This window comes from Thermobia domestica, chromosome 12, assembly GCF_964235325.1.
Source record: "Thermobia domestica chromosome 12, izTheDome1.hap1.1, whole genome shotgun sequence".
NCBI lineage: Eukaryota > Metazoa > Arthropoda > Insecta > Zygentoma > Lepismatidae > Thermobia > Thermobia domestica.
The window spans coordinates 3,214,370-3,232,343 of record NC_137465.1 but is presented as its reverse complement, the minus strand read 5'-3'; the positions used below and the strand labels follow the sequence as shown (position 1 = coordinate 3,232,343).

Sequence of the window (17,974 nt, the reverse complement as noted above, 5' to 3'; positions counted from 1 at the left end):
AACAACAATAACAATGGAAATGATTTGGGAAGGTATCGGCCAGGGCCTGTTTAGTAGGTACCATCCCGGAAGAAAACCCTGGAAAACTCCAGTCAGGATGGTCGGCAGCGGGAATCGAACCCACGACCTCCCGAATGCGAAGCCAGCGCACTACCACTTGAGCTATTTCGCTTAAATAAAATAGCAAAATAAATCTTATATGTTTATAAATAATTTTATAATTACAGTATAAGGCTTGTTCTTCGTTCAAAATGTTTCTTTTCGCATCATCAAGGTATTCTTAAAGTTATTGTGAAGACGTTACTTTGAGACGGATCTTCTTCCCGATAGAATGAAACGTTGTCGAGTTCTGTATGATTAACATGCTCACCTTTGGCGCGAGACATCTGGGTTCGATTCGTGGGATCTGAACCACATGAGTTGGGTGAACTCATGTGGTTTGGATCCCACGTTAAGCTCTAGGTTCACGTCTTATATAGCCTCTATGCTGAACGGAGCGCTAAACCCGAAATCAAGTAACTGAAACATTTTCATTTGTTTCTGTTGTGCTCATATAAGCTTCTTTCGGAATGACGTCATCAGCATAAGCCATTCAGCTCTAGGCCCTGGTTACTATCTTTAATTTTCCTCAGAACAAAATTGAATCTGTGGATGTAACATCGAACTTAAATAGAGAGGCGGAATGATTAAGCTTCAAATCTACATTTGATAACGTAACGTCGGGTTCGATTACCAATTGAAATCCGCCTTTGTAACCTACAAATGTGAAAATTATTAACAAACATTTCACGAAGCTGCGCTCATCTCTGCTGCGTAGGGTCGCTGGGTCGATCCCAGCTTGCGCCAAGTGAACTTTTTGGTAGACAAACACCATGTGCGTGGATTTCTCTAATCTGTCCCGTTTCTTCTCATTTTCGGTTATTCCTTCATTATCATCCATCTCCTTTAGCCTCGATGCATATGCGAGGGACGTTAAACTAGAAACAGAAACATAAATGAAATATGTGATCTTAACGTTCCAGGATTATGCCTGTTAGGCTAAGGGAGACGATGATTAAAGCAAGCGAATGATGATGAAGGAATTGGTAGAATGAAAAAGTAGGAGAAATCGGAAGTACCCCGAGAACACGTACGAGCATGATGTTGGCCACGACGAACTTACTTAACCAGGAATCGAACATGGGACCCCACACACCAGAGGTAAGCGCGCTACCTTTGAGCCACCGTGTTCCAGAAACAGAAACAAAAAAATCACTTGTTATTGCGCGTTGTTCTGGGTTCCATTCCCGGCAGGAGACATTAAAAAATTCGAACGCATTATTATGGATCTGATCCCATCTTAAAGTGTAGGTCCACGTTTCATATAACTGTAGTGTTAATCCAACAAAGAAACAACAACAATATTTTATTAATTAATTAATTAATAAAAACGGAGTGTTCCCAAAATAAAATAATTTTGTCTGCACATCGTCCCATCCTCCATCGAATTGGAAACTGATTATTAAACTGTACGCACTATTGTCTTTCACTGAGAATATAAGAGAGATTGACCTATAGTTTAATTTAGGACCCAAACTGCATGTGCTCCGAACAGGAATCGAACTTCGAACCACGTGTTCAAACAAGTTGTCTTATTCTGGGCTTCATTTCGATGTTGTTCGCATAATCAAATGTAACGTAACATAAACGTGAACAGTCTTCCCGTAATACGCAATAGACCTTCTTATAAATTACCACGCAACTAATTTTGACCGTGGCTGTAAGTGGTTATTTCTAAAACTGGCGTAATTTTTGTTGGTAGAGGTCAGACTACGAAAGAGGTCAGCAGTGCTTTGCTTCCCGGTCGCAGAGAACTTTTGGCCATCTGTCAAAATAGTTGTCTGGTAGACGACACATCGACTTTCGATCTCTCTTACCTCCCGCAATGGCACGCTACACAGACGATGATAATGTAAAGTGTTCTATTTGTTTGGTGCTTTCAGTGGTTGATGTTTAGTGTGAATAGTTGAATTATTGTTTCTCATACAGTTTCTCAACATGAAAGAAAGCAAGTTGACCATCAAAGCAGTGTTTCTGTTTCTTGTGTAGTGACTTCTTTTAAATCAAATCTACAGGGTAATGAAGAAAACCGTCGAGGGATTTCCGTATCATCAGACTTTCGTCTTTCATTAATTTCATTTTGCTGGTTTTCAACTATTTTTAGGATAGAGAATAAGAGCATATTGCTGTGTAAATATTCAGTGATCGAAATGATAACATCTATCAAATTTCCGCTTTGAAAGTTTTGTCTTTTAGTGCAACCTTGATAATTTTAGTTAAAATGTTATACAGGGTGTTACAAAAATGTCACTATTTTGGAACACATCAAAATAAGAAAAAGTTCATATGGAGCTGTGCTCAGAAAGTAGATAGTTTCAGAGTTAGGGTGCCGAAAACGTGAAATACAGTAGAACGTCGATTATCCGAAGTAATTGGGGGACATGGGTGTTCGGAAAACTGGCTTGTTCGGATAATCGAACTGTACTGTACTGTACTGGACTGTACCTCTACAGCCAGTGCCAAACGACAGAAGTGTGCTGATTGTTGAAACACAGCGACTGGCGGCTTGGCCGGTCAGCAGCGCCTTATGAAGGCCCCATTAGAAGCAATGTTCCGCCAGCGGTAGCTCAGTGCGGCGACTACTGTGGGAAACTTGGTTTGGGAGTGAGGGGGATGATGGACGGTAGGGTGGGAGAGTAACAGGTGCGAGCGAGTACACAGTTCGGTTAAGCGGTCGTTCGGTTGACCGACGTTCGGATAATCGACGCTCTACTGTAAGTGAATTTTTAAAAGTTCATAACGGCACTACTATGGGATCTATCGTAGTCGGGTGAAGACATCAATGAAAAACTGGTACGTGAACTATCTAAATATATGCATGTTTCAGAACCTCCGGTACTTGCACAATCATTTTTAGAGACGCTGTTTGGGAGTACTTGATCACTCTCCACCTCTCTCTAAAGATTGGTGTGAAAGTACTAGATCATTGTTAAACATGGATATTTGGATATTTCACATACTAGTTCCTCAGTGATGTCTTGACCCGACTACGATAGGTCCCATAGTAGTAGTGGCGTTATGAACTTTTAAAGATCACTTATTTCACGTTTTCAGCACCTTATAACTCCGAAACTGTCCACTTTTGAACACAGGTCTATATGATGTTTTTTATTCTTATTTTGATGTAAGGAATCTGTTCCCAAAATATTATGACACATATATGTAATAGCTTGTATAATGATTTTTTGCCGAAAGAAATTTAAAATTGTAGTTTCGTCGTCAGGCCAATTTAGTCTTAAAACGACTGCAGTTTAGTAAATACTACACTGGGCTTTTAGGTACTTAATGAACGTGAGGAACATTTATTTATGTTGTTATTATAAGGCCGTCATAAAGCTGTTTAGTCGTTGTTTTTTGAAGTTTCACTACTGAGGCTATAAGAGGCATGGACATAACTGCATGAAGTGGGATTCGAAAAAATTGTAATGCATTCAAATTTCAGTTCTCTCTTACGGGAATCGAACCCTGAATGCTGTGCACCAAGGCGCGCACGTTAGCCACTGAACCAGCGGGGAGGATTATATCATGCCTAAAACTACAATATGTTTTGTAAGTGTGGAACCAGTGATTTATTTGTGGATTTTGTAGAAGGGGGGAATATTTATGCAAGATTGTGTTCCATATAACAAAATAACTTTAAACTGGGGTTGGGACAACGTTATTTTTAAATCTACCTACTTTGAAATTATGGTACTAGTTTGATAGGAGACCCCCATAAGTTCATCATTTTTTAAACTTTTTAAAAAACAATTTTATAGTAAATACGGATAGGTACGTTAGATAAGATATGGTTAGGTAGATTATATTGCATGCGTTAGTTATCGTATTACTTTTTGTCCTGCTTCTGAGGACAAGTGTAGAGCATTCAGTAAAAGCCCTATAGTTGCATTGCAATATGCACACCTTGTCATAACAAGTGTCACACTCCTATGTAAAACGGTTTTGCTATGACAAGTAATTCTTTAGTCTGTTCTGATTTGGTCCTTAAAGACCAAAATTCCCGCCCGAACAATAAATACAACAAAAAGTAAGAGTTTACCTTGGGCAGAACAGCGATAGCTGCACATATACTTGAGCCTAATTTTATTAAATAGAAGGGGAAAGACGCTACTAAATGTCATTGCTCATTATCATAAATACGTTTTAGTACTATTTTGCTCCTTGTACTTAATAAAATTAAATTCAGGGGTGTGTGCACCTATCAAAGTTCTGCTGAAAGTAAACTTTTGGCCAACAAAACATACTGGCATTAAAATGAATCTAGAATTGAACAAAGAAAGGGTTAAGCTGAAGCATGATTTACGGCATGTTATTTAACACTGTCTTTAGAAATTAACAATTCTTTCACGCCGTACTTCACTTTAGAATAGTGTAGCAATACGAGGTTGTTTTACATCGGATACTGTCTTTTCCCCAGTTGGTTTGTTGGTAGTAGCATGATGTCATAATGTCCATTTTTTATCCAGCTGATGGCATACTTTTCTGCATTGAACGAGGTAATATCTGGTCCATTAACGTTTATGAAAAGAATAAATTTGAGTTTTTTTTTTTTTTTAAAAAAAAAAACAGATAAATGGTTTCTAGTATCAGTATGCTGGAAGTTTAAGCTGGAAAAGCCCCTCTTACACTCTGCAGAAGAAGCTGGAAGAACACTGACTTCCATGTTAAGATTTTGTAGATTTAGACCAATATTAGGTTTCACCTTATGCTCTAGAAATTCCTGCAGAATTTTGGCTGAATCATCAGAGGAAAATTTTAATTCTTTTATTTTTTATTTTATTTTTGAAATTTGCATTACTTCTTCGTCGCCGTTTCACATTTTTGCAGACAATTCTTCTCGCCAATTGGATTGTAGAAAAACCTCGGCCCCACTGAACGTTTCGAGCGTATCTTATCTGCTAGACCCTTGCAATCTTATTTTCTGGTACTTCTCAAGAGAATTCTCTAAGGATTTTGCCAGTGAGACTCCACAAAACTGACCAGTTTCTTCAAACTTTTCTTTCAACGCTTCCAGAACATTTCCGGTTTTTCAATTTTGCTTATTACCTGTAAAAGGGATGCAGACCTTTCTTGTAGAAACAGGCTAAGGATATGTAGAGGTTCCAGTGCATCTCGGATCATGGACATTTCATAAATAAAATTCCACTTAGTGAGTGTTATGTACAGATCTGAAAATATTGCACGCTGCTGAAAGCTTCTCTGCAAATTTGTAGAAGCTTCTCGAAAGTGTTCCACTAGCGCAGGGTAGGACTTCTGCAATGCTTCTACTGAACGGTATGAAGAGCCTAACCACCGTACATCAAAACGTTTAGTAATATTATAGAAGCGAATACTTAGTTCTCCTGATATTAATTCGATTTCTCCCCTGTTCTTCGGGGACATTGAGTAAACACTGTGCAATCGCTCTACAAGGCTTTGAAAATGAACCATATCTGAAATCGTATTTACAACGTTGTGAACAGCCAGTTCCAGCTTATGACTCATGCAGTGAAACACAAATAAATTGGTGTTTAATTCTCGCTGGAGTAAAGAAAAGCACCATTTATTTCGCCTTGCATGTTATTTGCGCCATCAATACAAACTGCTATAAGTCTTTCCCGTAATATAATTTGGGAAAGATTAATACTTTCATATATTTTAACTATGGAATCACAAACCTCTCTGCCTATTGTTACCTATAACTCAAATAAACCTAAAAATATATTGCTATACCTGATTAACTACAGTACGGATATACACAATAAGAACAGATTTATGAGACACAGTAGAGGATTTGTCCATCATTAGCGCGAAGGCTTCGTCGGAATTCGCAAGATACTGGATCATTTTTTCGTTCATTTCTGTAGCTACAAAGCCAATAATATTTGAACACGTAACATTAGAGTAGTGAACTTGTTCGAAGTTCATTCCATTTATTTCTTACTATTTAATAAGATGCACGGTAAACGACAGACGATTTTGGGCAATAACATAGGCAGTTCTAAACATCACAGTTGTCTTTTTAACACGAATTTCATTCACAACACGAAAGCCTCTTACTTTGTGTACCGAAATTACTTGCCTTTTAATCGTCAGGAGTTTTTCCTTTATTAAAATATAGTCTAATATCCATTTCCTTATGTTCTTTTTAAGGTGCTTGTCAACGAAGAAACTACTAATTCACAACTGCAGTGACTACTCACTGATAACTGAAAATGTTTATTATTATTATTATTATTGTGCTACTCAGATGAAGTACGATAATCAGTGGTATCAGCTGCAAGATTTTTCTTCGGGAAACAATTCTATAAACAAGACCAGCATAGCTCGCAACAAACACACTAAAAAAGTAAAGGATTGTTACTAAAATATGGAGTTGAATTATTGTACTTTAAAACAGATTGTATAGCCTAAGAAAGGTAGAAAATATCTTTCCAGGCTGGGAAGATTGAATTAAACCTAGAGACAGGGAAACCAAAACTTAGAAGGGGGGAAATTCCCAGGCTTCCCTGGCTACAAATAAATCCCTGTGTGGATCTACCGCTGTAATTTCACAGATTGGACAAAATATACGTGAGTCCAACTGGCAGATGTTTGACGCCGGTGGAGCAACAGAAAGAAAGAAGAAGAGGCAAGGCAGTGAGAGCGGGGAGAGAAGTAGAGAAATGTTAACAGCTTTACTAGGAGCGGTGGTTACTTGAATGGCGTGTCTTCAAAATTATTTGCTTCCAGGGCCGCCCCATGTAAATAAAATCATTTGCTTCACTCTCTCTTTCTGTAGAAAGAACAAATCTTAAAAGCCATGATTTTAAGTATACTATTCCAGCATGAACAACGAAGAAAAGAGGAAAGAACGCTCGTACTCAGAAAGGTTTAAAAATACAAATACAGTCCCGATGTGTCTCCTTTTATGTGTTTAAATAATAATTTATTATGTTAGTGAAAGATAAAGCAAGCACATCTGCAGAGGAAGGGTAGTAATCCTTTTTATAGAATTAAATATCGAGCTTCAATCTCAATATAGCAGTTTGTAATTCCAGTGCAATTCTTTCATCTTTATATCTTGATTTTCCTGCTATATTTATTTAAAAAAATTTTTAAAAAACATTTTTCACTTTCAATGATTAGGAACTAGTTTGTGACAAAGCAAGTACTAGTTTTCATATCAAAACTATGATAACTAACTAAATGGAACAGGCGTTTGCTACTGTTCGAGGATTGAGTTATGTATTTGACAACAATCAAGCAATTCATACCTTTGGGATTTGTTTGACCATTTGCTGGGCACCATTTGCTGGGATTTGTCTGACCAGGCACTGTACATGTGACCTCTAATGCGACCTAAACATGATTTATCAATGTAGTATTCAAATAGAAGATCAGCTTAGTAACTTTTAACTGCCATCATCATGAAGTCTGTTTCAAACAAAAAATATTTATTTTAAATGATGGGCTAGTTATGACAGGTTTTGTCGCCCCTCAAAACTTGTTGCCCCGTGCAAATGCACGTGTTGCACATATGGTAGAGCCGGCACTGTTTGCTCCTCCCGCGACTATCTTTACTTACTATTAATGTGGTACGAAAAGGAAAGGGGGGGGGGGTTAGCAGTTTTTTATTCTATCGTCAACAAGGTATTGTGGAATAAATAAATAAATAAATAAAACATATTAAAATGAATACAGCCACCAAGTGTATCCTCAAGCGATATGAATTTGGGAACTTTAACCCCTTTCCATGATGAAATTCTGTGTACTCCACTGTCTGCTTCCATGCTCTTAGTTGTCAGATTACTCTGTCCGCTGGCTGTGCATATTTGTTTGGTTAACTGAAAATTAAAGGAGTAAATTATGCCGTCACAGAATATCACGTTGAAAATTATTGTCGTATGGTATGTAGGTGTATATAGAATTAAATACATGCAATCCACCGTGTTTTCCATCTTGGATCCGATGTGTTGGATGTAAGTTCTTCAAGTGGGAGTGTTAGCATGTGACATGCAAAACTCATGAGAAATTCTATCGGACAGTCACTATTGTAGTTATTTTTATTGTTTTCAAGTTGTATATTATTTAAGGAACGTACCAAATTTCACAGAACGTGTATCTGTGTTGAGTTGCAAATATCTACAAGGATGGTTTTCTCACTCCATTCTTTAAGAGTTCATCTACCCAATCATCTTAAGCAAAGATAGTGGATTTACCAACCTTCAATCCTATTCTTTCGCTCTTTGTGTTCGTAAATATTGTGGTGACGGAGATAGACTTCACTTTAGAGGAAATTGGAAAGGACATAGAAGTTCGGCAGGAGATTTACTGCAATTGCAGGAACACGTTGTTTCGTGCGGTAATATTACATACGAAGTGCTCAGTGAAGTTCATATGAACTAGCAGCGACGTTTGCAGATTTGTGTAGTTGAAACAAGAACAGCATATTGAGTACCTTCGTAATATAACATGCAAGGACTGAAACACTGTTAAAGATGCGTTAAAAGTATCTTTCTGAAACATTTAGCATGATTTCGATATGTCATTATCTATTCCCATTTGGCAGATTTGCGTTACGTTCAAGATGGCGGAGGCCGTCATTATATATATATTACATAGTTACATTTATGTTGTGTGGATCTGTAAATATTGTAGGGGTGGTGCCGTACTTTTAATCATTCTTTTGACGATAGTAAAAATTTTCTACGAAGCCTAAATACAGGGTGGCACAAAAGTAGGTATACAGACTAGCTTCGATTAAGTATGGCATTTTAATTTATTAATATAACGAATTTATTTGCTTTGGTTTGTTCCGAGCTTAAGGTATAAGTGGAAATAAATTAAGAACAAATAAGGAAGAAAATAAGCCAATACCTGTATGGATAGCAATAAGTAAATGATATAAAATGTCAAGAGATGATCAGTACGGGACTGTAAACTACTTGTGGAACCACCCTCTATAATTTACCATCTTGGTGTTGCCTTGTGGCCAAAGTGTGAGTCGTAGATATGCACCATTTTGTTCGATTATGTTCCATTTGTACTGGCAACACCATAATCCCGACGCTATACAACTTCTGTGATTTCTGATCAAAACATTTTGAGACGTATTTTGATAGACCTCTTTTGAAACTAACTTAACACTATTCAGGGGGGCTTAAATCGATCTACTCCACTTTTGTCCCGAATGGCGTAAATGTAACTATTCTTAACTTTGTGAAACATTAACGTCTGCGAATAACTTATTGATAAGTCGAAGACAGTAGCTCATAAATTTCCCATACTGTAAAAACATATATTAAAAAAACAAGCGTTGATGATGGTGAAAATTTATCGCTGAAGTGTCTGCTATTGGGTTGTTGCTTGAATGCTTAGATGAGTATTGAACTTTCCGTATTATTAAGAAAGTAATTGTTGTTAGATATGAAACTATTTTAGAGGTCAATGTTGGCCGAAGAAATCGACGAAGCCCTGAATTAATAGTAGACTACAGAGGAAATAAGTTTTTTTTCTTTTTTTTTTTTTTAATCTTCAGGAAAGTGAGTTTGCTTTCGTGGGATAACAAAGAGATGTTAACTCTTTATTTAAGAGGTTAAATCCTGGAGCTGTCTTTATATAGGTTTTTATTATTATTATTATTGTGAAAAGTGCTGTAATATATTTTCTTTGGTTATTTTCTTAAATACAGATGTATTATAATTACTTTGGAGGATTTTTGTGTGGTAGGCTTATAGTTTCTATTAGTTTCGGTGGTTATTTGTATGCACTTCGTTTACGGTTTTTATATGTGTTGTAGAATTACAAAAGTTATACCCGACTATAAGGAAGCGTTATTTGACTGGTTTTCGGTAGACCTACCTGGGTAGTATTATCAGTAATGATACGAAGTGAAATGTGATATAAAAGCAAGGAAAGGGATGGCGAAACAAGCTTTTAGGAGAAACAAAATAGTGTTTTGTGGGACTTTGAATAAGAGTTGAGAATAAGACAGATAAAATCCTTCGTGTGAAGTATTGTGCTGTATGGAGCAGAAACATGGACATTACACATAAATGATAATAAACGACTGGAAGCTTTCGAAATGTGGGTGTGGTGAAGAATGGAGAGAATTAGCTAGGTCGAGCGGAAAACGAAGAGAAAGTCTTAGAAATAGTGAGGGAGAAAAAAGCAATTTTAGATATTATTAAGAAGAGGAAGAGAAATTGGTTGGGCCATTGGCTAAGAAGGAACTGTATCATGAGGGACGTGCTAGAGGTATGGTGGAAGCAAAGAGAGGGAGGGAGCGAAAGAGACTACAATGGATGGATAATATGAAAGGAGAAAAATCGTACGTGAAGACAAAGAGGTTAGCGGAAGACCGTTGAGTATGGAAGCTTCTCAGTTGTGGCAAGTGACCTGCCAGTAATGGCAGAATACCTATGATGAGATGATGAAGGAAGTATTTGAACGTGTTCGAAAGGAAGCTTAATAAAATAGGTTGTGTGTGTTTGGTCACGATTTGTATTTAAATATTTCATATTTTTTTCTTCAAGTTTCACGAGAAAGATTGTTAAAACGATGTTAAAAGATTTCCCAAATTTGAAATAAACATGTTTTTGATTTAACTGTCACAGTGATGTGCAGTAGTGAAACGTGGTCAATCACAAGGTCTAGGAAAAGAACGTGGAAGTAGTGGAGATGAAAATGTTAAGATTGATGCGTTGTGTGACGATTATAAAAAGTCACTGTTAAGGTGGGACCCTTGAGTAAAAAGTCCCAAGAATGCAGGTTGTGATGGGGGCGCCCGGATAGCGTAATCGCTAACGTTCTCGCCTTCGGTGCGAGTGGTCCTGGGTTCAATTCCCGGTAGGGCACTCGGTCGAAAAAGTGTAAAATGCTTCTTCAGACCAGCCATCCTGAATGAGGTTTTCCTCAGTCACACCAGGCAAATACCCAAGTGGTACCTAACTTAGGTCCCGGGCCCCTTTCTTCCCTTTCCCCGGATAGTGTGTTCACTGAGGGACGTCATCTCTGAGGTGACGTCATGTGGCGGGGCTAAATGGCCTTAGGTGCCGAAAGCCCAGAAATCTAAAATCCTAAAATCCATTCGCAGGTTGCGATGGCAGGGACTATAAAACGAAGAAATGACGAATGTGGGAATTGAAAAACTGGAAGTACCAGGAAGAAGGAAGACAGGATACAAGTTGATTTGAGGGAAAGGGGATAGAAGAAAGTGGAGGAAAAGAATTAGAAACGTAAGCGCCGACTCCATATAAACATAAGAAAAGTCGAAGACAACTAGATATAGAGAATATATATATATATATTGTAATGTTTTGTAAAAAAATATTCTTTGTTTTTATTGTTATCAGTAAATAAAGAGTTGAGCTCCATGTTAGAAATTCGCCCGTTTGGGCTGCAGTTTTTGCTGGCTCTTGAAGAGGAAGAAAAAGAGCGAGGTAAACATTTTATTTTGTCCTCCGCAAGTTATGTATTTTCTATAAAAGTCAAAGTTCGTTTACTTGAGTGGTGCGTTGTGTCATTTGAAAACAGTGCGATATTTCCCTGATTCTATTTTTGTGTCAACATTGACAACCGTGCTATTATAACGCTGTGGTTATTTTTTGAACTGCTTCTAGGCCCGAAAGCTTTTAATTAAATAGAATTTAGAAGATGAAAGGATAATTATATAATAGGATCTTGGAGATGGGTAATAACACTGCAGAGTGGTTTAGCTTGGCAGTGATCAGTATTGAGTGGGCAATAGTAAACAGAAGAAAGTGCTTTATATTGTAATGTTCTGCTTATGCAGTTGTAGGTAGAGCAAATTATAGTCCGGAATCGTTGTTCCACTACCGACTTTTATTACAAAATCGTCTATATTATAGATACCACGTTAATGTAATTCCTCTAATAGAGAGAGCTGACTCAAGGCCCTTGCAGCCGAAAGCAGAATCTCCAACAGACCTCCGAGCAAGTTAAGTGGAGTGGATTTTATTATCTCCAATGCTTCACCCAAGCAGAGAGGGCTTAAGAGTCACAGAGCTCTGAGCAAGCTAGGTGACTGAGGTTAGGAGTCCACCCCCCAAAAAAAACTCCGGGCGGCGCGGTGGCTCAGTGATAAAGCGTTCACCTCCGATGCTTGGGGTCCCTGGTTCGATCCCAGCTCGCGCCGTGTTGACTTTGTGATGGACAAACAGCGTGCTCGTGGGTTTTCTCGGGGTTTCTTCCGTTTCCTTCCATTTTTTTTCATTCCACCATTTTCACTCCTCTCTCATCATCACCGTCTCCCTTAGCCTAACCAGCATAACCGTGGGACGTAAAACTTAAAGATTTCATTTCCCGAGCAAATTGAAGGCTTTGGGGTAGGTATCTCCTAGATCTCCATGCAAGCTAAAAGAGAAAGGTGACCAGTCGCTGAAATCCTCTCGTTCTATAGATGCTCCAAGTGAAGCAGTGGCGTTGGTGCCCCTGTCGCCTGCATCTATAATAATCTGTAGTAAGACGCACATGGTTGATATTTGTCAATGTATACACATATCGGTTGATGTAAACAAAACCATGTGGGAATTACAATATTCACTGCAATGATTATAGGATTTTAGAAAATCACGATCCCCATCATCAGCTTATAGGGCTCTTATGATAAGTCAGTATGTAGCCAGTATATTGACTATCAGCGCCGTTTCTTTACAATTCTCGGGATTGCATTTCTTTACTTGCTTGTTTACATATACTCTCAGTTGCTTATAATTCTGGTTTATCGAGAACTATGACTTGAATTCAGGTCTGCCCGCACCAATGATCATCCTATTAACCATTCATTCAATTAATTATTATATTATTTCTCGATGTAGTTTTAAGAGTCATTAATAAGTAATCTAAAACTGGTAGATATAGTTCACTTCTTCGTCTCATAAGTTGTTAGTTATAATACTATTTCGCTATACACATTGTATACTGTAGGGAAAATAATATCTTATTCCATCCATATAGCAACTAAAAATGTGATATATTACAGCAGATTTGAATTTATCTGTTTCCTTATTGCAGATTAGTGTAGCCATGGATAGCTATCCGAACGACAACAGTGATTCAGACAATTCAGAAACTTGGACGTTGGTTGACAGGAGCTCATGTGAGCCGGAAGTTGAAAATAGCAATTGTAAGTATGATCATGTGTTGTAATGCACGTGTTGTTTAGCAAAGACGATTAAAATGTTTATAAGCTTAACTCATGTCAGAAAAGCTGGCCACAAACTCACAAATTGGAACAGAACTTACGAGGAACTTGTTGTATTTGTAAAGTGCATAATTGTAATTGTTTCCAGAGATTTAGTTTGCTAAGGGTGGTAAATAACGATACTGTAGTGCAATCAAATTTTGAACATGATGAATTCTGATAATGGTAAAAAAGTTGTCAGGTTTCCAAATATTACAAGATGCACCTAAGAAACCAGTGTATACTCTATGGTATCCACAAGTCATTAATTACCAAAATCATAAGTTAATGCAGTGCTGCCAGCTTGATAACACATAACTGGCCTTATACAGAGTCGTTCTGACGCGTGATTAGTGCCATACTAAAAAGTTCGACTAACATATGTTTTCTGCAGTAATTAGGCCTTTAGTATGATGCTAATCATACGTCAAAACTACTCTGCATAAGGCCCAACATGTTCCCAAATGCCAATAATGAGTAGATGTTACTGACTTTCACTTTCATTTTATGTCCTGTTTCTTTGCCTTTGTTTCTAATTCATTGCCATATTCCTTGTACGCTTGCAGTATTTTGTTGTGATAAATAAGAAGGATGTAAAATACAAGAATTATTTTTAAAATTACAGACATATGATTTTATTTTTGGCAGTAATGTTTCATTAGCCCATATATTTATGTTAAAGAAGATTAAGAAGATTCTACTCTTAAACTTTTTATCAAGATCAGTCAGTTTAACATGTTAATGCTTTACATACACAAAACCCGCTCTGTATGTACACTCATGTCCAAAATTATTGTCGCATGTCTATAAATATGTTGTTGTAGGAATATAATTTGATAACGAATTCGCCCGGTATTTCTTACAATGTTAGTATGTGTATAACCGGCAAAGACATTCATGTGGCAAAATTTCATGTCAAAAGAGCAGTAAATAAGAACAGTAAAACGAAAATATAACTTTCTTGTCCTTTTAGCACATTTTGTTTTACTCACTGTAATTTTCGTATTTATAATTCTTTTCCTATGAAATTTCTCACAAATATACATTTCCCGATTATACACATAGTATCAGTATTAAAAGTACCCTGCAAAATCATTATCAAATTATATTCTTACAAGAAGACAGTTATAGATATGCGACAATAATTTTGGACATGATGTACATTGTTACAAGTATCGTTTTGTCTTGTAAGACTATTTTGCTGAAGTACAAATTCTAATGTTCTGACTCACCTGACGCTAGTGTTGTAAATAGAAAAAAAAACCGTTCGTATTTTTTCAGAAATGTACGTTTTTTTTAGAAAAAAACATTGCCTGTCGTTTTTTTTCTAAATTTCGTTTTTTTTTCAAATAGTCATTTGTAATGTATCTTACGTCATTTAAGTCTGCAGTGTTTTTATGTAGGTGTAATTACCATAAAATGCAACATAAATTAAACACTAAATACTGATACGGTACAAATATTTTACAATTTATATGAGTAGCGTACCTACTAATAATCCGGGTTTCTGTACTGTTTCACCAATATCAACGAAGAAATAAAAGTATAAATGAACATTTGTTTTTTCGTGAAAGTAGGCCTTTAATAAGTATGAAAATAATATCACGAACAGTACAAAATGCAAATAACTTGTCTAAAGGTAAAAACTAATATTAATTTGCCTACTAGTATTTTTCTGAATATCATATATAAATAATTTGTCGACTAGATATGTGATATGCATAGCTGGCTCTACCATATGTGAAACACGTGCATTTGCACGGGGCTGCATTATCTGTCATAAGTATTTTATTTAAAATAAATGTTCCTTGTTGGAAACAGACTTTATGATCATGGTAGCTAAATTTACTAAGCTGACCTTCTATTTGAATACTACATTCATAAATTATGTTTAGGTCGCATTAGTTTGTCACATGGTCAGTGCTAAAGCAAATAGTGAAATAAATCCCAGAATAAATTGCTTGATTGTTGCCAAATACAAGAACTCAATTCTCGAACGCCTGTCCACTTTGATTAGTTATCAGAGTTCTGATATGAAAGCTTCTCTTGTCTTTGTCGCAAATAAGATCGTTATCATTGAAGATGGAAACACTTTAAAAAAATAACAGATGTAGAAGGAAAATCCAGAAATAAAGGTAAAAGAGCTAGTTGCACTATAATTGCAAACTGACATGTTGAGGTTGAAACTCGATATTGAATTCTATAAAAAGGATTATCATCTTTCAGATGTATTTGCTTTATCTTTCACTAACATAATAGATTAATATTTAAAGAAAGAAAAAAACAGACACAACAATATTGTATTTCTAGTAAGTATTTAAGCCTTTCTGAGTGCGAGTGTAGTTTCCCTCCCCTTCGTTGTTCATGCTGGAGTAGCATACTTAAAATTGTGACTTTTAGGATTTGTTCTTTCTGGAGAAAGAGGGAAGCGGCAAGGGGCGACAAATTGCCTAGGGCCGGCCCTGATGATATGTACACTCATGTCCAAAATGATTGTCGCATATCTATAACTATCTTCTGGTAAGAATATAATTTGATAATGATTTTGCAGGGTACTTTTAATACTGATGCTGTGTGTATAACCGGAAAATGTATATTTGTGGTAAATTTCAAAGGAAAAGAATTATAAATACGAAAATTAGAAAGAGTAAAACAAAATGTTGCTAAATGGACAAGAAAGTTTTATTTTCGTTTTATTGTTCTTATTTACTGCTGTTTTGACATGAAATTTGCCACATACATGTCTTTGCCGATTATACACATACTAACATTATAAGAAATACCAGGCGGATTCGTTATCAAATTATATTCCTATAACAACATATTTATAGACATGCGACAATAATTTTGGACATGAGTGTACATACAAGACATGAATATAGGATGACATAATTTGAAGTAATACTGGGTGTTTCAAAATTAATATTAGGGTTTGAAACATTGTAGTATCTATTACAATTAACTTACAATTATAAGTATTATCAAATGAAAGAGCAACTCAAACAGTTTTGTACACACGCATGCCATGCATTATTTTCTCTGTCTGCTGTTAGAAAGAGCAAGTAGCAAAAATGGAGACTAGAGACCAGAAAGCTTTGTGTGTTTTAATTTTGCAAAGCCTGAATCTATATTTACAGTGCAAACGTCTGTGTGAATTGAATGTTTTGTGCCATATGGCGGAAAGTTTATGGGCCTTTCTCACCTATTGACTCAATGTGTGCCATGTGACGAATGAAGCTCACATCGAACACTTAAAGCAAAAACTGTTTGAGGTGTTCTTTTATTTGATGTATCGTTTATAATTGTAGGTAAAATGTAATAAGTACTACGGAGACTTAATTCCCTGATATTCATTTTGAAACACCCTGCATTTCTCAGCATCAGTATTGGAACTAAGATGTAAAATGGAGAAATTGTGATTGTTTACAACAACGATATTATTATTAGTCAAGACTGTAGGCCTAATTATTACAACACAAGTTAGTAGTCAAAACAATGTAATTAAATGTACACTCGTAACCCTTTCAGACCCAGGTGGCCAAAGTGGCACATACGGGTGTGTCACTTTTTTAATCCATAGTTTATCTTTTTAGTTTCTTTTTCTTCTGTGTGTCGAATTTCCTTCTCAAATTTTACCCCAGTCAAAAATTCGAGAATTTTCGAATTTTCTTTAATACTTTTCCCCTGTAGTTTCATTCGTTGTAGAGACCTCCTCAAGACTTGTCAGGTAGACACGTCGAATGAATACCTAATTGTTGACATAAATTGGACGGGCTTTCGTGCAGTGTTGCCAACTACGGAAATTAAAATCTCCATGAATTTGGGCAAAAAATCGAAATTTTTGTTATAAACTGTACCTATACGTCCGAATGCAAGTCAACTTACGCCAGTCGAACATTTGTCCTTACTGAACAAACTCGGGTACACATCGTTACAGTGGGGTAATTAGGGGACGCACGAAAATTCGGATTTAGGTTCTAACTCTTGATTTTCCCCTACTTTTCTGTTTATCGAAATATATTTTTGGTAATTAGAAGCATTGTTTCTTAAATATCGCCATGATACTTGTAGGATATATTAGTAATGTACCAGTGTTTATTTTAAGATAGTTTTCGTCTGTCTGGTAGCAGTGTTGCCAGCTACAGAAAATTTTTAATTCAAGATGTTAGGGGAAAATTACGTGTTTTATCTATTATATTCCTCTTGTTGGCTACATAGGAACAAAAGTACCAGTATCTGAAAGTATTGTCTTTGCCCTTCACAACGCACTATAGAAAGTTTCAATAGGATAGTTAGGAGAAGTACAGTTGAGGTTTACAGTACACGTTGTTCTCTAAGTGGAAAGATAGCTGTGATTTTTTTTTTAGGTAGACTGAAATATTTTTTAATGACCTGCTTACTTTATTAGATATCGTCACAATACTTGTAGGATATATTATAGGGATACCAAAGCTTCTTTTAAGATAGTTTGTGTGTGTGTGTGTGTGCTAGCACTGTTGCCAGCTACAGAAAATTTTAATTTCCGATTTTAGGGGGAAATTTTGGGAAAATTCTCTTTTTGTCTCTATTATTTCCCTCTTGTTGGCTACATTCGAACAAACGTACCACTGTCTGAAAGCCTCGTCCTTAGCCTACACAGCGTACCATAAAAAGTTTCGATAGAATAATTAGGGGAAGTACAGTTGAGGCTTATAATAAACCATGTTCTGT

General features: G+C 36.4%; 1 protein-coding gene across 3 annotated transcripts in view; it reads left to right on the top strand.

The window, feature by feature from the left end:
• The window catches only part of LOC145666308 (uncharacterized), a 64,745-nt gene that overhangs the window by 14,844 nt on the left and 31,927 nt on the right, over window positions 1-17,974 (top strand). For all 3 annotated transcript variants that reach the window (XM_081733395.1, XM_081733394.1, XM_081733397.1), the window contains exon 2: window positions 13,096-13,207. In XM_081733395.1, the coding sequence (XP_081589521.1) occupies window positions 13,108-13,207 (100 nt within the window). In that variant the 5' untranslated portion in view covers window positions 13,096-13,107. The remainder of the gene's footprint in view (window positions 1-13,095; window positions 13,208-17,974) is intronic.